Source organism: Hypanus sabinus, chromosome 21, assembly GCF_030144855.1.
Source record: "Hypanus sabinus isolate sHypSab1 chromosome 21, sHypSab1.hap1, whole genome shotgun sequence".
Classification (NCBI taxonomy): domain Eukaryota; kingdom Metazoa; phylum Chordata; class Chondrichthyes; order Myliobatiformes; family Dasyatidae; genus Hypanus; species Hypanus sabinus.
Genome location: NC_082726.1, coordinates 56,809,152 through 56,831,358, shown reverse-complemented (window position 1 = coordinate 56,831,358; position 22,207 = coordinate 56,809,152). Strand labels below are relative to the sequence as shown.

Here is a 22,207-nt window from a genome sequence, read left to right as displayed (position 1 = left end):
GGAGGCTGAGGGGGCGATAGATAGGACGTAAAGAGAGGCAGTGACACCCAAGGTGCAGGACTTAGAAACTGGGTGAAAGTCAGGAAGGGGAAAGGGATTAAGGAACCAGAACACAGGTACCCCTGTGTCCATCCCCCTCAACAGCAGGTATACCTCTTTGGATACTGTTGGGGGGGGGGGTGACCTAACAGAGGAAAGTCACAGCGGTTGATTCACTAGCATTGAGTCTGGCTCAGAAGAGAAGGGAGGAGTGATGGCAATAGAGGATTCATTAGCGGAACAGACTGGAGATTCTGTGGGTGGGAATGAGATTCCCAGATGGTATGTTACCTCCCAGGTGCCGGAGTCTGGAATTAAGTTCTCAGCATTCTTAAGCAAAAGGGTGAACAGTCAGAGGTTGTGGTCCATAAAGGTACCAGTGATATGTGTAGGATGAGTGATGAGTTTCGGCATAGGAAGTTCAGGGAGTTAGGTGCTAAGTAAAAGGGCAAGACCTCCAGGGTTGTGATCTCAGGAGGGACGACATAAAATTTTTGGATTATTAGGTTCTCTTCCAGGGAAAGTGGGATGAGTGCAGAAGTGATGGTTTGCACCTGAACTGGAGAGGGACTAATGTCCTAGTGGGAAGGTGAAGATAATGCTGCACGGTGGAGTTTAAACTAGAGTAGTGAGGGATGGGAACCAGAATGCCAGAATATTTAGTGAGAGGTTGTGGAGGCAGATGTTGCTAAGACTTCAGACAAAGTCATGAATCAAAAGGCTGAGTATGGTGTGACTAGTGTCCTGAGCTGCATGTATTTCAAAGCAAGAAGTATCGTAGGAAAGGTGGATGAGCTCAAGCCATGGATCCACACGTGGAATTACAATGGTGAGGCCATTAGTGAGACTTGGCTGCAGGAGGGACAGGATTGGCAGCTCAGTATTCCGAGGTTAGACATGACTGAGCGGGAGTGATTAAAGGCGGAAGGTTGACATGACTAGTCATGGAAAATGATACAGAAGTGCTCCATCAGGACAGATGGGAGAGGTGTTATGGGTGGAGCTGAGAAATAAGAAATGTATGATTATGTTAATGGGGCTATATTACAGACCACCTAACAGTCCTAGGGATTTTGAGGAACAAGTTTGTAAAGAGATCACAGACTGTTGCAAGAAACACAAGGTTGTTATAGTAGATGATTTCAGCTTTCCACATATTGACTGGGAATCCCATACTGGAAAAGGACTAGATGGGATAGAGTTTGTCAAATTTGTTCAGGAAAGTTTCCTTCATCAGTACGTAGAAGTCCAAATGAGAGTACGTGCGATACTGGATCTGCTATTAGGGAAAGAAACGGCAGATGATCGAAGGGGAACAGTTTGCATGCAGTGACCACAATGCCATTTGTTTCAGATTAAATTTGCAGATAGATAGGTCTAGTCTGCAGTTTTAAATTCTAAATCGGAGAAAGGCCAATTTTGATGGTATTAAAAATGATCTGGCAAGTGTGGATTGGGACAGGCTGTTTTCTGGCCAAGGTGCTCTTGGAAAGTGGGAGACTTTCAAAAGCAAAATTTCGAGCGCACAAAGCTTGTATGTGCCTGTCAGGATAAAAGGTAAAGTTAACAAATGTAGGGAACCTTAGTTTTTAAGAGATACTGAGGTCTTGGTTAAGAGAAGAAAAGGAGCTACATAGCAGGTATAGGCAAGCAGGAAAAATGAGGTGCATATGGAGAACAAGAAATGTAAGACAATACTTAAGAAAGAAATCAGGAAAGCTAAAAGAAGGCATGAAGTTGCTCTGGAAGACAAGGTGAATGAGAATCCTAAGGGATTCTACAGATATGTTAAGAGCAAAAGGACAAAATTGGTCCTCCGGAAGACCAGGATGCTAGTCCATGTGTGGAACCAAAACAGATGGGGGAGATCTTAAATTAATTCTTTGCATCTCTATTTTCTCAGGAGAAGGACACAGAGTCTACAGGAGTGAGGCAAAGCAGCATCAACTTCACAGACCCTGTACAGATTACAGAGGAGGAGGTGTTTTCTACCCTGAGGCAAATAAGGGTGGATAAATCCCCAGGACCTGATGAAGTGTTCCCTTGGAACCCTCATGAGGCAAGTCCAGAAATTGCTGGTGCCCTAGCAGAGATATTTAAAACATCCTTAGCGACAGCAGAGGTACCCGAGGACTGGAGGATAGGCAATGTTCCACTGTTTAAAAAAAGCTCTAAACATAAACCATGAAGCTGTAGGCTGGCAAGCCTGACAGTTGTCTACAATAACTTTAGTAAGGCATTTGACAAGGTCCGGCATGGGAGGTTACTCAAGAAGGTTCAGTCGTTCAGCATTCAGGATTTCGTAGTAAATGTGCTTTGTGGGAAAAGCCAGAGAATGGTACTAGAGGGTTGCCTTTCTAACTGGAGGCCTGTGACTGGTGGTGTGCTGCAGGGATCGGTGCTGGGTCTGTTGTTTGTCATCTATATCAATGATCTGGATGATAATGTGGTTAACTGGATCAGTAAATTTGCAGATGACAACAAGATTGGGGGTGTGATGGACAGTGCAGAAGTCTGTCATGGCTTGCAGAGGGATCTGCCTCAGCTGGGAAAATGGCAGATGAAATTTAATGCGGACAAGAATGAAGTTTTGCACTTTGGTTGGACCAACTTGTGTAGGTCTTAGACAATAAACAGTAGGGCACTGAGGAGTGTGGTAGAACAAAGGGATCTAGGAATACAAGAACATTATTCATTGAAAGTGGTGTCACAGGTAGATGGGGTCCTAAAGAAAGCTTTTGGTACATTGGCTTCATAAATTAATGTACTGAGTACTGAAGATGAATGTTATGTTGAAGTTGTATAAGATGTTGGTAAGGCTTAATTTGGAGTATTGTGTGCAGTTTTGGTCACCTACTTACAGGAAAGATGTAAATAATGTAAGAATGCAGGGAATATTTACAAGGATATTGCTGCGTCTGGAAGACTTGAGTTATAAGGAAAGATTGAGTAGATTAGGACTGTATTCTTTAGAATGTAGAAGATTGAGAGGAGATTTGACAGAGGTATACAAAATTATGAGGGAAATAGATAGGGTAAATGCAAGCAGGCTTTTTCCACCGAGATTGGTTGGGAGTATAACCATTGGTCATGGGTTAAGAGTAAAAAGTGTGAAGCTTAAGAGGAACATGAGGAGAGACTTCTTCACTCAGAGGGTCCGAGAGTGTGGAATGAACTGCCAGCACAAGTGGTGCATGCAAGCTCAATTTCAACATTTAAGAGAAAACAGGTACATGGATGGTAAGGGTATGGAGGGCTATGGTCTCGGTGCAGGTCATTGGGAGGAGGCAGTTTAAATGGTCTCCACACAGACTAGGTGCGCCAAAAGGGCCTGTTTCTGTGCTGTACTTCTCTATCACTCTATTTGAGGAGATATAATTCTGTATTTTATGACTTTATCTATAATTAAAGAGTAAAGATGAACTCCTGATCTCTCAGCCCTGTATCTTTCATTTGTTTCCCTGTACTCCCCTTTATCTGTAAACTGTGTTAATATTCCGATAATGACTGTACCTTGAACTTTCTGTATTTTATTTCCTTTTGAGATGTATGATTATGCAATTTACAAGCATTTCACTGTATCTCTGGGTAGGTAACAATAATAAATCAATTACTATCCTTGCCACTTAACCCTGATAAACCATAAGACATAAGAGCAGAATTTGGCCCATTGAGTCTGCTCACTGATTTATTATCCCTCTCAACCCCATTTTCCTGCCTTCTCCCCATAACCTTTGATATCCTTACTAACCAAAGACTCCCCACTATAGGAAACACCCTTGCCACAGCTAGGCCTTTTAATATTTGTTAGATTTCAATGATATCACCCCCCCCCCCCATTCTTCTGAACTCCAGCAAGTAACTCCTAGAGCCATCAATCTCTGCTCATATGTTAACACTTTCTTTCCTGGGATTATCCTTGTCAATGTACTCTGGACTTCCTTCAATGCTAACACATCCCTTCGTAGAAAAGGAGCCCAAAACCGCTCAAAATACTCCAAATGCGGTATGACCAGTGCCTTATAAATCCCCTGCAGTACGTTATTGCTTTTATATTCTAGTCCACGCAAAATGAATGTTAATGTTGCACTTGCCTTACGACCAAAGGTTCCCAAAAGCAGGAAAATACAGGAGTAAGTTCTCTGCGGTAAGTGGACAAGTACCTGAGGGCAGGAGTTCAGCCTTCACCACCGTCACATCCTTCTTCTTTCGGCTGAGGCTGATGAGCTTGTCTCCCAGGTAGATGAGACCCGGTGCGATGAAGTACAGATAGAAGCTCTGCTGCTGGATCAGGTTCGAACTCCCGTGGATGAGAATCTGTTGTTGGGAGATGTGGTCAGCGTGGGGGTTGGGGAAGTGGAGAAGAGAATTGACCATGATATTTGAGATATCCAATACTGGAAATACACCTGCAAGTGAAAGACAGCCCAATACCTTTCCTTAAGGGAATAAAGGTTACTTAGGGGAAACCTACCGAATATTGAAAGGCCTAGAAAGAGTGGATGTGTAGAGGATGTTTCCTGTAGTAAGGAAGACTAAGACCAGAGGGCATAGCCTCAGAATAGGAAGCTGTCCCCTTTAGAACAGAGTTGATGAGGAATTTCTTAATCCAGAGGGTAATGAATCTGTCGAATTCACTGCCACAAATAGCTGTGAAGGTCAAGTAACTGCAAAGAGGAGACTGATAGGTGGTTGATTAGTAAGGGTGTCAATGTTTATGGGAAGAAGGCCAGAGAATGGGGTTGTGCAAGATAATAAATCAGCCATGATGGAATGGTGGAGCAGATTCAATGGGCTAAATGCCCTGCTCTTTTGCCTTATGGTCTTATGGAATAAAAACTATTTGCTGCCCATTTTACTCTGCCTTTAAGCAGATGGAGTTGACTGCCATAGCTGTCTTAAGTGGATGCAGTTCACTCCTTCTCCCACCCCCCCCTCCCCGCAACCCCACAAAGATGCTGCTCAGCCCACCGAGTTCCTCTGGCAGTTTATTTGTTGCCTGTAATTGATACTGATTCATTTTACTGCACCGACTGCATTCTGTGCAGAAATAATCTTGCTACGCTCAATAGAATTGTAAGAAATTCATACGTCCTCCCCATGACTATGTGGGTTTCCTCCAGGTGCTCTGGTTACCTCCCATATCCCAAAGATGTGTGGGTTAGTAGGTCACATAGATGCAATTGCGTTCATTTTTCCCCCAAACGGCCCATTACTGTGCTGCATCTCTAAAAAAAACTACTCGAGGGATCAATATATTTCTCCTCACATCCTCCTCAAACCTTTCATGTTTTTAAGAACAGTACGCAAGACAAGCTTTTCACTGACATCTCTCCCGTTTCACACACATTTTTTCTCACCCCATCCTCCTGCCACCCCATTAGGAATAAGGTTCCCCTTGTCCTCACCTACCACCCCACCAGCCTCCGGGTCCAACATATAATTCTCCGTAACTTCCACCACCTCCAACAGGATCCCACTACCAAGAACATCTTCCCCTCCTCCGTTTCTTTTTGCTTTCCGCAGGGATCACTCCCTACGTGACTCCCTTGTCCATTTGTCCCCCCCCATCCCTTCCCACCGATCTCCCTCCTGGCACTTATCCTTGTAAGCAGAACAAGTGCTACACCTGCCCTTACACTTCCTCCCTCACCACCATTCAGGGCCCCAGACAGTCCTTCCAGGTGAGGCGACACTTCACCTGTGAGTCAGCTGGTGTGGTATACTGCGTCCGGTGCTCCCAGTGCAGCCTTTTATATATTGGTGAGACCTGACTCAGACTGGGAGACCATTTCTCTGAACACCTACACTCTGTCCGCCAGAGAAAGCAGGATCTCCCAGTGGCCACACATTTTAATTCCACGTCCCATTCTCATTCTGATATGTCTATCCATGGCCTCCTCTACTGTCAAGATGAAGCCACACTCAAGTAGGAGGAACAACACCTTATATACTGTCTGGGTAGCCTCCAACCTGATGGCATGAACATTGACTTCTCTAACTTCTGTTAATGCCCCTCCTCCCCTTCTTACCCCATCCCTTATCTATCTATTTATTCATTTATTCATTTATTTATCTATCTATCTACCTATCTATCTATCTATCTATTCATTTATTTATTTATTTATTTATTTATTTATTTATCTATCTATCTATTTATTTATTTATTTATTTATTTATTTATTTATCTATTTATTTATCTATTTATTTATTTATTTATTTATTTATTTATTATTCATTATTTATTATTTTTTCTCTTTTTTACTCTCTCTGTTCCTCTCACAATCACTCCTTGCCTGCTCTCCATCTTCCTCTGGTGCTCCCCTCCCTCTTTCTTTCTCCCTAGGCCTCCTGTCCCATGATCCTTTCCCTTCTCTAGCCTTGTATCCCTTTTGCCAATCAACTTTCCAGCTCTTAGCTTCACCCCACCCCCCTCCTGTCTTCTCCTATCATTTTGGATTTCCCCCTCCTCCCCCCGCTTTCAAATCTCTTACTATCTCTTTCAGTTAGTCCTGACAAAGGGTCTCGGCCTGAAACGTCGACTGTACTTCTTCCTATAGATGCTGCCTGGCCTTCCACCAGCATTTTGTGTGTGTTGCTTTTCACTGTTTCTCTGTTTGTGTGGCAATAATAAACCAATTACAATACAATTTTCTCAAATTCTGTATCCTGTTCAACTATCAGAATATCTTCCCTGTACCTAACCCAATATTGATTGTATGCAGTTCAATCAAATTTCTTTTCAATCTTCTTTGCTCTGGAGGAAACTTTTCCAGGTTAATTTCATGATTGAAATTGTCCATCTCTGGAAAATTTATTACACCCTCTTTTGGATGTTCACTACTTCTCAACAGTGTGCTAAGTAGAACTAGAAGCTATAAACCATTTGTGGCTAAGTCAGTTCTTTACAACTATGATCTCCTTCCTTTTATATGCTTTTATTTAATTACAAGTCTCATGTTTTTTACTTTTTCAACATGTCCTACCACTCAGAATAAGACAGAATTCTCTCGCATAGTGCAGGTCCTTTGGTCCACTATGTTGAGGTGACATTTTAACCTGTTCCAACATCAATCTAGCTCTTCCCTCCTACATGGCCCTCTATTTTTTAATCATCTATGTTCCCATCTTAGAGTTTGCTAAATGCCCCTAATTTATCTGCCTCTATCAACACCCCTGGCAGGATGTTCCACACACTGACCACTCTCTGTGTAAAGGCCCCTGTTATTCCCCCAATACTTTCCTCCAGTCACCTGAAAATTATGCCCCCTTGTATTAGCCATTTCTGCCCTGGGAAAAAGTCTCTGGCTCTCCACTTGACCTATGCTTCTTATCACTTTGTACACAAAACTGCAATAGTTTTAGTTATGTAGGCACTTGCATGGGGTGATTGGGTTGGACATTCCTAGAATTAGATCCATTGATAATCATGACATCCAGGATTGGTGTCCAAGTGCAATCTGAGTTGAAATCTTTTATTGGTTCTGCCACCTTTATTTATCTAAATGTAAAGATTCACCAGTGTTCCAACATGAAGTCATAAAATGTTAAATTAAAATCATAAAGTCATGCAACTTAGAAACAGCCCATTTGGCCCACAAGGTTCCTGCTGACTATCAAGCATCTATTTACACTAGTCCCTTTTTATTTTATTAGCCCCACTTTCCCATCAATTCTTCCCCTGGGTTCTACCACTCAACTACACACTAATATACCTACCAACCTGCACATCTTTGGGATGTGGGAGGAGTCCAGAAGGTTACAAAGAGAAGCCAGAAGAATAGGGTTGAGAGGAATAATAAATTTTAGTTTCTCTCTCTCAAAATGCAGGGTGAATTCTATCACATGATTACTGCCTCCTAAGGGCTCCATTACCTTAAGCACCCTAATCAGCTTTGGTTCAATACACAGTAGTGAGTTCAGAAATTGCCTTTTTCTAGTTGGTTCAACCACAAGTTGCTCTAAAGAGGGTATTGGTAAGGATGTCAAAGGTTATGGTGTGAAAGCAGGAGAATGGGGTAGAGAGAGAAAATAAATCAGCCACGATTGAATGGTGGAGCAGAATCGATGGGCTAAATGGCCATAACACATGAGAAAACCCATGTGGTCACTGGTAGAACATGCAAACTCCACACAGACAGCATTGAACCATGAGCTATAATACAAACAGAATCTGCTGGAAACATGAAGCAGTCCGGGCTACGTCTGCGGGAAGAGAGTTTGGGGTTCAATTCCCACTGCTGTCTGTAAGGAATTCGTACGTTCTCTCCGTGACTGCATGGGTTTCCTCTGGGTGCTCCAATTTCCTCCCACATTCCAAAGACATGAAGGTTAGGATTAGTAGGTTCTTGGCACCGGATGTATGGCAATGCTTGCAGGTTGACCGCAGCATATCCTCAGACTGCGCAGCAAATGACAGATTTCACTATATGTTTTGATGTACATGATGCAATTAAAGCTAACCTCTCTTTAAAAATCTTTAGACTCTGACTCTATGTAGGTGAATGCCGAGAGGTTGAGCTTTGCTTAAAATGGGGAAGCAGAAAGGCAATGTCACGCTCAGAAATGACCGTAATTACCAGAATGTACAGGATCACGTAGAGGTGATGAGTCACCCAGAACGCCCGAAAGCTCATACGACGAAATTGGCGTGAGGCAAAGACATAAATAATGGCCAGGACAACAAGGAGCAGAACGCCAGTCATTCCTAGAGTTAAACAGAAGGATTGGGATCAGGAATCTGTCTTGTGAAACCCAGAGCCAATAAATTGTGTTTTATAAAGCATTTATAAAATTATGGAGGCAGAGATGGGATATACAGTCGGACTTGACTTTGACTTAACTGAGTTTCCTCCAGCTCCAAAATATTAACTAATGCTGATTGGCCAATACCCATGGGAAAAACTTCCAAACTCTCCCCAGTATTAAATTCTGTTTCCAAGATTCTGCAGCCCAATCATTTGGTTGAAATGTTAGGCATTTAAATTACAATACACTCCTTTGACTCTTGACCTCACAATCTACTATGTCATGGGCTGACACGTTATTGTCTGCCTGTAATGCACTTTCTCTGTAACTGGTAACAGAATATTCTGCATTCTGTCATCACAGGGAGATGGGGTTATAAAGAAAGCTTTTGGCACATTGGCCTTCACAAATAAAAGTATTGATTACAGGAGATGGGATTTTATGTTAAAGTTGTATAGGACATTGGTGGGGCCTAATTTGGAGTATTGTGAGCAACACACACAAAATGCTGGAGGAATTTTTTGTGTGTTGCTTGGAGTTCTAGCATCTGCAGATGTTCTCTGGTTTGAAGTATTGTGTGCAGTTTTGGTCCCTGACCCACAGACAAGATGTAAATAAGGTTGAAAGAGTACAGAGAAAATTTATAAGGATATTCCTGGGTCTGAAAGACTTGAGTTATAAGGAAAGATTGAATATGTTAGGATGTTATTCCTTGGAATGTAGAAGATTTCAAGGAGATTTGATAGAGGTATGCAAAATTATGAAGGGCACAGATAGGGTAAATGCAACCTGGCTTTTTCCACTGAGGTTGGGTGGGACTACAACCAGAGCTCATGGGTTAAGGGTGAAAGGTGAAAAGTTTAAAGGGAACATGAGGAGAAACTTCTTCACTCAGAGGGTCATGACAGTGTAGAGTGAGCTGTCAGTACAAACAGTGCAAGCAAGCTCAATTTCAATGCTTAAGAGAAGTTTGGATAGGTACAGGGATGGAAGGAGTATGGAGGGCTACAGACCCAGTGCAGGTCAATGGGAGTAGACAGTTTGAATGGTTTGGCATGGCCTAGATGGGCCAAAGAGCCTGCTTCTGAGCTGTATTTTTCTATGGCTCTATGTCTTTTCCCTTGTACTACCTTGATGCACTAAATGAGAAGGTTAGTTCAAAATCTATGATGATTCAAGAATTAGGGAGTGATTATGAGCTGAGATTTAATGGTATAATTCACATCACTCAAAGTCACCCTCATTTTAGTTCTTGGAAGGTCACTAATTAAGGATGGTTCTGGTGAGTTAAATGTCATTCATACATTATAAATAAAACTAACAGTTACCTGGAATGGTTTCAAAGAACCACCAGTAATATTTCTGAGGAAGCTCTGATCTACGAAAGAAAAGAATAAAGGTACGATTAAATTTAATAAAGATACGATTAAAATTAAGGTACATGGTAAATGGTAGGGCATTGAGGAATGCATTAGAACAGAGTGATCTAGGAATAATGGTGCATAGTTCCCTGAAGGTGGAATCTCATCTGGATAGGGTGCTGGCCTTTATAAATCAGAGCATCGAGTATAGGAGTTGGGATGTAATGTTAAAATTGTACAAGGCATTGATAAGGCCAAATTTGGAGTATTGTGTACAGTTCTGGTCACTGAATTATAGGAAAGATGTCAACAAAATAGAGAGAGTACAGAGGAGATTTACTGGAATGTTACCTGGGTTTCAGCACCTAAGTTACAGAGAAAGGTTGAACAAGTTAGGTCTTTATTCTTTGGAGTGTAGAAGGTTGGGGGAGGGGGCTTGATAGAGGTATTTAAAATTATGAGGGGTATAGATAGATTTGACATGGATAGGCTTTTTCCATTGAGAGCAGGGGAGATTCAAACAAGAAGACATGAGTTGACAGTTAGGGGGCAAAAGTTTAGGGGTAACATGAGGGGGAACTTATTTACTCAGAGAGTGGTAGCTGTGTGGAACGAGCTTCCAGTAGAAGTGGTAGAGGCAGGTTCGACTTTGTCATTAAAAAAAAATGGATAGGTATATGGACAGGAAAGGAATGGAGGGTTATGGGCTGAGTGCAGGTAGGCAGGACTAGGTGAGAGTAAGTGTTTGGCATGGACTAGATGGGCTGAGATGGCCTGTTTCCATGCTGTAATTGTTATATGGTTAAAGTTCAAAGTAAATTTTATTATCAACCCTGAGATTTATTTTCTTGTGGGCATACTTACCAAATCTATAGAATGGTAACCATAACAGAATCAATCAGAGTGCCGAAGACAACATGCTAATAAACATTGTATCCACATTAGAAGGTACCAGGCATCAAACCATGATGAGATACATAAAATTACAATATTCAGAAGATATTTGGATGGATACAAAAATAGAAAACAATTTGGTCCACATGGTCAAGATGGGCCGAAGAGCCCACTTTCAGTGGCCTTTCCACCACCATGAGGTAGATTGTGATTCAACACTCCATGTTATCATAGAACATAGAATTCAGCACAGTACAGGCTTGTCAGCCCACAATGTTATTCCAACCTTTTTAACCTACTCTAAAATCAATCCAAATCTTCCCTCCTGTATAGCCCATAATCCTCAATAAGGCCATAAAATATAGGAGCAGAATTAGGCCAATTGGCCATTGAGTCTGCTCTGCCAGTTCATTGTGGCTGATCCCTTTCCCTTTCAGCTCCTTTCTCCTGCCTTCTCCCTGTATCTCTTCACGCCCTGACTAAACAAGAACCTATCAAGAAGAAGGAAGAAGAAAGCCCTTAACTCCGAGTGGAGACTTCGGGATGCCATCGTGACGGCGTTATTTTTTGCAGGCTTTCTGGTTTTTACGAGGCCGAGTTGCTAGCTCGACGCTCAACCCAGCACGGATGGAAAGTGTGCAAAGGAGTTGGCTGGATTCGAACTTGGGAGCCTTTGATCTGAAGTCCGGCGCTGATGCTACTATGCCACCAGCTGGCAGAATCTATCAACCTCTGCCTCAAATAACCCTCCATTTTTCTTTCATCCATGTGCTTATCTAGCCTCTTAAACGGTCCTAATGTATTTGCCTATATCACCATCCCTGGGAGCATGTTCCATGCACTTAGCATTCTCTGTGTAAAAAAAAACCCTACATCTGACATCCCCTATACTTTCCTCCAATTATCTTAAAAGTATGCCCTCTTGTATTCCACCCAGGGGATAAGGTCCACTTGGTCTAAGTTTTATACACCTCTATTAAGCGTCCTCTTAATCTTCTTCGTTCCAAAGAGAAAAGCCCCAGCTTTCTCAACATTTTCTCATAAAATATATTCTCCAATCCAGGCAGCATCCTGGTAAATCTCCTCTACACCCTCGCTAAAACTCCCATATATTTCCTATAATGAGGTGACTGTTAGGGCATATTCTGGAGTTAGAGTAAATATTAACTTCACCAGCAACCAATCTTCAGACATGAATATGGATTGATAATTGAATTTAAAATGCAGCCCTGAACAATAGTTTTCCTGAACCTGCAGACTGGAGTTGATTGCAAACCAGACAATGCTGATTAACATTCATTTTGGGTATCTGGAGTGTGGGTGTGAAGGGAGAGATGTGTGAAAACTATATATAATTCAAAGGAAGCACTGTAGATACATTGCAACTATAACATTTTCTTGTTGTTTCCTTTGATCTTTAACATATAAAAATATCATATAATAATGGGCCAGGAGGCCTTTTCCTCCAAGAATCTATCAATAGGATGCCCGCTGCTCATTTTTGCTGAATAAAACACTTCTAAGTCCACTAGCTTCAGTGTCTCTTCAATGACATTGTTCACATTATAACAGTGATCAGAATTGAACACAATACTCCAAGTGTAGTCTAGAGTTTTATAGAGCTCATATAGAGCTTTATAGTTTCATAGAGAATATAATTTATATTCTGTGTGTTGTTAGTACCTATGAACTTGTGATACTGCTGTGAGCAAGTTATCACTGTATTGTACCTCACCACACTTGTGCTCTTGACAATAAACTTGATTTAATTACATATTCTTGACTCCACACTTAAATTTCTAATCATATTAATAAATTAGCCTACTTCTTTTAACATTGCAAACTGACTTCTGCAGAAAAAGTTCTTCAAAAGCATTTTTCTTGTATACACAAATGCATAATGATGGACTGTGTTTCCAAACACTGGTCAGATAGTTCTCATTTCTGCTGGCAATTAATATTACTTGGCTGATGATAAATCTAAAATGCTTCAGACTCCCTCATTATTTAAGGGGTGAGTACAACTCCTGCACACAATTCCATCTCATTCTAGGTTAAGCTGCTTTCTTTATCCTTGATCTTACTGTGTACTGTGATTAAGTGAGAGGTTCCCATTCTGCAGCACGTATCTGTCTCCTTTGACTAACAAAAAAGAGATTCACCAGGTTGTTGCCTGGGATGGAATGTCTCAGTTACGAGGAGAAGCTGGAGGGATTGGGTCTGCTCCCACTTGAGCAAAGAAAATTAACACCATAAAATATAGGAGCAGAATTCAGCCATTTGGCTCATTGTCTGTTCATCATGGCTGATCCATTTTCCCTCTCAGTCCCAATCTCCTGCTTTCTCCCCATACTTTTTCATGCCCTGAATAATCAAGAATCTATCAACCTCTGCCGTAAATATGAAACTGGTCTTCTACAGCCATCTGTGGCAACAAATTCCACAGATTCACCACACTGGCTAGAGAAATCGTCAACATCTCCATTCTAAATGGATATCCCTCTCTTCTGAGGCTGTGTCCTCTGATTTTAAACTCCCACATCCACTCCATCGAGGTCTTTCAACACTCGATAAGTTTCATTGAGATCTCCCCTCATTCTTCTGAATTCCAGTGAGTACAGACCCAGAGCCATCAAAGCTCCTCAACTGATAACTGGGAAGAGACAAAGTAAACTGCAGGAGGAGATGAACTGTGGGGTGGTGAAGCTACCAGAGTCCTGGAGACCAGGGTAGATAGGGAGGACTTTGGTAGAGCTGTGCACTACAGTCTGAGTCCAGACTCACATGATATCACTCAGTACAAGTGAGCACACTATTCTCAGCACTTGCTTTGTCTGCTGTCATCAGAGATCATTCAGCGAAGATACTGATTTGAACTGCAGCCCAGCTTGCCTTGATGCAGTGAGAAAAGGTCTTTAGCAGCGACAGACAGAATTGTAAGTTGCAACTCTTGCAGAGGGAGAACCTTTCAGTCATTGAGAAATTAAATCGGATTATTTCCAGTGTTAATTACAGAGGCGTAAGTGAAAAAGGCCCTGACTTGCGGAGCAGTGTCGGGTGGGTTGTGTTATCAGTGCCCAGTAGGAAGGAGCTCTGTGCTGCCAGAATTCCAATGATCATTAGCATTTCACCCTTCTATAACAGCAGCTTTGGCCCACTTTGTCCTCATACTGAAATATGTGCTGTCCCTGAGTGTCCCCGCCTGTCCACCATCGACAGGTGTTAACGCAAAAAGGTAGAATCCTTTAACAAAGGCCCTCACCATTGGTACATGCCATCAAAGAGGAGGAGCCCAAGAACATAAAGGAGTCCCAAAACACACTCAATGAGCCACTGTTAGAGGGAGTGACTTTAGAGGATGCCACGCTGTTGGAGGGGTGGTGGGGGATAGGAACACTGTTGGAGGGAGTGGTACAGATTGGCACACTGTTGGGTGAGGGACAAAATTGGATGAGTGCCACACATCCCACTGACTGACACATGGTCCACCACTTACCCATCATCGACAAACACGCTGGGAAAGAGGCAGGCAAGACCACTGAGAGGACTGATGCAGAAGGCATAGACATTCACACCGTGCCCAGCGCTGTGAAAGACTGGAAATAAAGATATCAATCATTTATTATTATTCTTGCTATACACTCACTGTATGATAAATAACAGAGCCCCAGTTTTCCACTAAATAAGAATATTGTATAAGGAGCGGAATGGTGCCATAGTGGTTAGCACAACGCTTTACAGTTCAGGTGACGCAGGTTCAGTTCCTGCTGTTGCCTGTAAGGAATCTGTACGTTCTCCCCATTTCCTCCGGGTGCTCCAATGTCATACCAGTTGGTAGGTTAATTGGTCATTGTACTATGTCCCATAATTAGGCTCAGATTAAGTTGGGAGACTGATTACTAGCAGGGCTGGAAGGGCTTATTCTGCACTATATCTCAATAAATTAAAAAAAATGTAACTCCCAGTCACCAGGACTTTAAAACAAACTAAATTTCCAGTGTCCCATTAACCTATTCCGTAAGAGAAAGTAGTTTTCACATGCTTTAGCCATAATAAACAGATTCATTTAATCATTTCTTATATAGAATCCTTGAAAATGTGAGACCTAAAGTACACAAGGTCATTAAGCTGATCAAATCCACACCAGCCACAAATAACACAGGGGCGATTCCACTTCCAAGCTCCTGCTCCGTTGACCTGTAGATTTTTGCTCTTGAAAAGTTCATTCAAATGTAGCAGTGACCTCCATCGTTGCTGACAGTGAGTTCCAGACCCCGCTACTAGGTATTGAGCAAAATTACTCCTTCTTAAGCCCTCTCTTTAACCCTTTGACCAAATCATGTAAATATATGTGCACGAGGTATTGACAACCTTGACAAGAGCTACTGATCATTCTATTTTGCTTATTCTGTCTAACCCTCTCATTATTTTGTATACCTCAATGAAATCTCCCCTTAACAGCTACACCTTTGCTCTAAAGAAAACTTAATCCTCATTTCTTCTTGGAGAAATGAGAGAAATCTTCGCTCATACCTCCATTTCAGTTGGGATCTACTAGAGGACAGCCATTTCAACTCCACTTCCCATTCCCACACTAACATGTCTACGCACACCCTCCTCCACTGCAGATTAAAGAACAATTTAAATTAGAGGAGCAGCACCTTATATTCCTCATTGGTATCTAGCCTGATGACATAAACATCGATTTCTTTAAACTTAGGTAAACATTCCCCTCCTTTCCCCTTATCCACCTGCTTCTATCATCCTAACTTTTCTCCTCCCCTGTCTTTTCCATCTGCCATTACCCACAAACTCCTCCCATCATTTCCATTCCCCAACCCCTTCCCTTTATTGCACGGTCTACTGTCCTTTCCTATCAGATTCCACCTTCTGCAGCCCTTTGTCACTTCCACCTTCTTTCATACAGACACTCTCCCCTCTCACCTACCTATCATCCCTCACCTGTATCCACCTATCACCTGCTAGTTCTTGCTCCAGCCCTTCTCTCCATCTCATCTTCTCTCTTTCTTTCCAGTCTTGATGAAGTCTTGATCCAAAATCGTTACTGTCCATTTCCCTCCACAGATGTTGCCTGACCCACTGAGTTCCTCCAGCTTTTTTGCCTATTATTCCTTAGTCTTTTACAGCCAAGGGACACAAGACTTGTCTAATGCAGATACTCATAATAGTCAAGATTACGTATCCTGGGGTGACTTCAATAAATTAATGTTGACGTCCAAGGATAGCTTACAAAACTAAATTCTTGTTCACTAGGGATCCACTCAGGCTCTGCATACTATAGATATATTGGGTTCTGTCATGAAATTCATCCTGGTGCAGCCTCCCTACATCAGTGAAACTTGACTGGGATTGGGAACCTTCCCTGAACACCTTCACTCTGCCTGGTGTAGAAGGCAGCATTTCCTTGTGGCAGCCCATTTCAATTCAACTTCCTGTTCCCACACTAACGTCTGTCTATGGCCACGATGAGGTCAAATATAAGCTGTAAAAGCATCACCTCCTATTACCTCTGGATAGTCTCCAACCGAATGGTATGAACAATTAATTTTTCTAACGTTCGGTAACCATTCCCCTTTTTCCCCTCACTTGGTCTCATCTATCACCTATCAGCTTGTACTCCTTCCCCTCCACACCTCCCACCTTATTCTAGCTTCCTTCCAAGTTGCATGCCATCTTGGACAATGTCTCCCATCCACTCCATAATGTACCGGTTAGGCACAGGAGTACATTCAGCCAGAGACTCATTCCACCGAGATGTAACACTGAGCGTCATAGGAAGTCATTCCTGCCTGTGGCCATCAAACTTTACAACTCCTCCCTCGGAGTGTCAGATACCCTGAGCCAATAGGCTGGTCCTGGACGAATTCCCACTTGGCATATTTTAATTATTATTATTTAATTATTTATGGTTTTATATTGCTATATTTCTACACTATTCTTGGTTGGTGTGACTGTAACGAAACCCAATTTCGCTCGGGATCAGTAAAGTACGTCTGTCTGTTCCCCTTCCCTTCCAGTCCTGATCATGGGTCTCAGATGAAACATCAACTGTTTATTCCCTTCCATAGATGCTGATCAGTTGCTCCAGCTTTTTGTGTATGTTGTTCAAGATTTCCAGCACCTGCAGAATCTCTTGTGCCCATAATATTTCGTGCTTGTGGCAGCGGAAGATCATCCTAACAAGTTGCTACTACAGTGGAAATGAACTCACTGGAGAGTACAACAGCTGTCATTGCGATCCAGCGATGAAAATCCACAGCTGCATCGAAGGGGATGTATCGGTTGAGAAAAGTTTCCCTCAGGAAAGTGATGAGGTTGCGACACATTGTAAGGAGGATGTATGCGTACATGAAAGAGACGCTGGCTGCAGATCCACGGGACACAATGATGCCAACGTACGTGGTTTGTGGAATCCCTGTTGTCTCTGCCTCGACGGCATAGTCTGCACAGAAGGTAAAAATCAAACATTAAATCTGTAAAGGAATAGAAATGTATTTTTGTGGGTAACAGTGAGTGTGTGGACTTTGTGGAGTATTCTGTTTCCATTTTGGAAAGATGTGATCGAAGTACTGCTGTCAGAAACAGCGAATGTGAGTGACAATAAACCTGATTCTGATTCAGAGTGTGGAGAAGATTTACGATGGATTTGCCTGGACTTGTGTTATAAGGAGAGGTTGGACAAGCTGGAACATTTTTCCTTTGAGTGTGAGAGACTAAGAGGTGGCACAATAGCACAACGGGTAGAATTTCTGTCTCACAGCTCAAGAGTCCCAGGTTTAATCCTGACCTGATGTGTGTTATGGGACTCCAACATAGCATTGTAGTTAGCCAATGACTTAGGTTCAATTCCGCTGCTGTCTGTGAGGAATTTGTACGTTTTCCCCGTGACCACATGGGTTTCTTCTGGGTGCTCTGGTTTCCTCCCACATTCCAAGGACCTACAGGAAATTAGATTAATCAGTCACACAGGTGTAATTGGGCAACACAAGCTCTTGGGCCGGAAGGGCCTGTTATTGTGGAGAATCTCCAAATAAAATAAAACCACAGAGGTGTATAGAATCTTGAGGAACATAGAAAGAGTGACTGCACTTAATCTTTTTCCTGGGGACTCAAGAACTAGAGGATATAGGATTGTGAGAGTGTTAAGGGCCAAATGTGGGCAACTTGCTGATCAACACAGTTGCTATGAAAAAGTTAGACCAAAGGGCCTGTTTCCATGCTATATGACTGTGAATTTATGAGAGGGCAAAGATCTAATAAAATCAGAATGAGGTTCATCATCTGATATATGCCATGAATTTGTTTGTGGCACAAATGCAGTGCAATACATAGCAATAAAAAAATTAAAATTGTAAGAGGAGAGCTGAATCGTGAATAGGACAAATCTGATGAACAATGAACCCATGAACACTGTCTCAGTATTTACCCTTTCTTTGCACTAATTTAATGTAATTTGTTTGTCATACACATTAATGATCTGGATGATGGGGTGGTAAATTGGATTAGTAAGTATGCAGATGATACTAAGGTAGGAGGTGTTGTGGATAATGAAGTAGGTTTTCAAAACTTGCAGAGAGATTTACGCCAGTTGGAAGAGTGGGCTGAACGATGGCAGATGGAGTTTAATGATGATAGGTGTGAGGTGCTACATTTTGGTAGGAATAATCCAAATAGGACATACATGGTAAATGGTAGGACATTGAAGAATGCAGTAGAACAGAGTGATCTAGGAATAATGGTGCATAGTTCCCTGAAGGTGGAATCTCATGTGGATAGGGTGGTGAAGAAAGCTTTTGGTATGCTGGCCTTTATAAATCAGGGCATTGAGTATAGGAGTTGGGATGTAATGTTAAAATTGTACTAGGCATTGGTAAGACCAAATTTGGAGTATTGTGTACAGTTTTGGTCACTGAATTATAGGAAAGATATCAACAAAGTACAGAGAGTACAGAGAAGATTTACTAGAATGTTACCTGGGTTTCAGCACCTAAGTTACAGGGAAAGATTAAACAAGTTAGGTCTTTATTCTTTGGAGCCTAGAAGGTTGGGGGGGGGGGGTTACTTGATAGGAGTATTTAAAATAATGAGGGGGATAGATCGAGTTGACATGGATAGGCTTTTCCCATTGAGAGTAGGGGAGATTCAAACAAGAGGACATGATTTGAGAGTTAGGGGGCAAAAGTTTAAGGGTAACACGAGGGAGTATTTCTTTACTCAGAGAGTAGTAGCCGTGTGGAATGTGCTTCCAGTAGAAGTGGTAGAGGCAGGTTCAGTATTGTCATTTAAAGTAAAATTGGATAGGTATATGGATAGGAAAGGAATGGAGGGTTATGGGCTGAGTGCAGGCCAGTGGGACTAGGTTAGTGTAAGCGTCGGCTTGGACTAGAAAGGCCGAGATGGCCTGTTTCCGTGTTGTAATTGTTATATGGTTATATGGTTAATATTCTATATCTACTTACAGCAATTTATATTTTTTATTATTAGGTATTGTACTGTATTGCTTCTGCAAAACAACAGGTGTCTCCCGCTTTATGAATGTTCGTTTTACGCCACTTCGCTTTTACAAAAGACCTACATTAGTAACCTGTTTTCACACTACAAAGAGGATTTTAGCTTTTATGAAAATTTTACCCATATAAATTAATGGTTCTTCACTTTACGTCATTTCGGCTTGAGAAAGGTTTCAAAGGAATGCTCTACATTTGTAAAGGTGGAGGGGGGGGGGTGACACCTGTATTTCATAACACATGTCAGTGATAATAGACCTGATTCTGAATTTTAAAATATCACATCACTGGAGTCTCTGGGTGCCATCCTGTAACTTACGGTAGGCTCGTTCCACAAAAACACCGGCTGCGATTCCGTAAAAGATGAGAACGCAAATGATGTGCCGCCGATAGTTCTCGATGAAGCGCTTGAAGTGCTGAATTTTCTGCTGCACCTTGCTGCGGTTGTACCTCTCCCGTTTTGCTTCTGTGAAGGGTTTAGGGTGGTGGTAAGGCGACCTGTGGGGAGAGTTGAAATGCCAAATTATCGTGAGGTCCCACCTTTGGATTCCTGCTATTTCATCGCTCAATTAAGCAGGAAATTTGACTCAGAGTTTCTGGTAATTCATCAAAATCTGGTTCTGCAGTCACTGACCAGATCAATTTGTGGGCTTGTTGGAAAGGCAGCGACTAGAGTTGATCCAGGTTCAGTCCTGACCTCTGGTGTTGGCTGTGTGGCTTTTGCATTCTCCTCCTGTGACTGTGTGTAGTTTAGATGCTTCAGTTCCCTCCCACATCCCAAAGACATGCGGGTCAGTAGTTTAATTGACTACAGAAAATTAACTAACATCAAAACTAGTGTATTGGTGAGTGATGGAATTGAAGTTTGTTGTCCATGGAGGATTTAAAATATGGAAGAAAACTTTGAATTTGAAAGGGTCAAGGACAGTGCAAGCAGACAGATCAATTGCCCTTGTTCCAGCTGTGTGCTTGGAGATGGAGGCTGCCATTTTGTGGAACTGTTTTATGTCCTCCATTTTGTGAGATGAAGTTGCTTTGCTCTCTGTGTTTTGACGTCTGTCACTTGCTGGGAAGAGGGCAATAAATGGATGTTGACTTGGAGCAGAGCCAACAAAAACATAAAAAAAGAACACAGAAAACCTACAGCACAATGCAGGCCCTTTAGCCCCCAAAGCTGTGCTGAACATGTCCTTACCTTAAGAACTATCTAGGCTTACCGATAGCCCTCTATTTTTCTAAGCTCCATGTCAAAGGTGTTAAACATCAATCAGGTGACCTTCAGCCAATGACAGTGGAATGCAACATTTGAATTGGTAAGGAACGAGTATAAAAGTGGATGCTTCGTGTGTGTTATCAGTGATAACTCTCTCAGGAAACCCACCATCATAAGGAAGAAGCCCCCATGTCAGGGACTGTGCGAAGAAAGGCTCGATCATCTGGCCAACGGCATTGTAAATTGGAAAAGTGGTCTGAGTGAGTGTTGGTACAGACGGAACAGTAGAATTCATGTTCTAAGCTGTTGGCCTGCGGTCAACATATTTACATTGTTGTTTGTGCAGAGACAATAAAGTGTGAGCTTTGATTAATTATGAGTTGCGTAGTGAATTTCCTAACCCAGTTCTGTTGACGAACAGTGAACAGGGTGAAGTTGATGGGGTTGTTGGGAAAACATGGAACAAACACTCAGAGGCCACTTTATTAAATACACCTGTACACCTGTTCATTAATGTGAATATCTAATCGGCTAATCAAGTGGCAACAATCCAGTGCTTAAATTGTTTACAGCTGCCAGAAGAGAGGCATTGGAGCTGGTGCACTCCACCGGGGGCAGTGTGGCACAGTGTCCAGGCTGGAGTCTGTGTTGCCCCGCAGAGATTACTCGACAGAAGACAAGCTGTATTGTGATTGCAGATTTCTACAGCATTCGCAGACCTAGGTCTGGGTTACTTTCTTTGCATGGCTATATTTTTTTCTGATATCTTACATGTGTTTTCTACCTTGTATATGCTATGACTGTTGGTACTGTACTGTGTTTTGCACCTTGGTCCTGGAGAAATGCCGTTTTGTTTGGCTGTATTCATGTATGGTTGAATGACAACTAAACTTGAATTGAGTAAAAGCATGTAGACAAGAGTCAATCTCTTATTGATTAACACAACCCTCAAGCATTGCGATCAATAAAGGAGAAAGTTATGATGTCATCACAGGTCAGGCAAGACCCGATTCTCTGCCTGAAGTTACATACAGAGGTCAGTGATTTCTCAGTTGGGTCATGGGCTACAGAAATGCAGTCAGGACCATTTGAAAGGGCAGATTCTGGAAGAGATTGAACACTTGCAGGCGCACACAGAAGTCAGCTGGCTCGCAAGCTTCCCTCTGCTGCCTGTAAGGAGCTTGTTTGTTTTCCCCATGACTGCATAGATTTACAGGTGCTCCAGTTTCCCTCCACAGTCCAAATATGCACCGGTTGGAAGGTCAATGTAAATCGCTCTGTGATTAGGCTGGGGACAAGTGATGAGATTGCTGGATGGTGTGGCTCAAAGGGCTGGAAGGGCCTATTACATGCTGCATCTCAATAAATAAATTAATAGAAGGAAACTGCCTCGGATGCTCTTATGCAGTTTTTTTAAAAACGGT

General features: G+C 42.3%; 1 protein-coding gene across 1 annotated transcript in view; it reads right to left on the bottom strand.

Moving 5' to 3' along the window:
• LOC132379077 (dual oxidase 1-like) overlaps positions 1–22,207 on the bottom strand; it is a 122,374-nt gene that overhangs the window by 16,177 nt on the left and 83,990 nt on the right. The window contains exons 24-29 of the mRNA XM_059946616.1: positions 19,890–20,068; positions 17,275–17,505; positions 14,539–14,638; positions 10,116–10,165; positions 8,619–8,746; positions 4,203–4,356 (exon numbers count right to left, since the gene is read on the bottom strand). Coding sequence (XP_059802599.1) covers positions 4,203–4,356; positions 8,619–8,746; positions 10,116–10,165; positions 14,539–14,638; positions 17,275–17,505; positions 19,890–20,068 — 842 coding nt within the window. The remainder of the gene's footprint in view (positions 1–4,202; positions 4,357–8,618; positions 8,747–10,115; positions 10,166–14,538; positions 14,639–17,274; positions 17,506–19,889; positions 20,069–22,207) is intronic.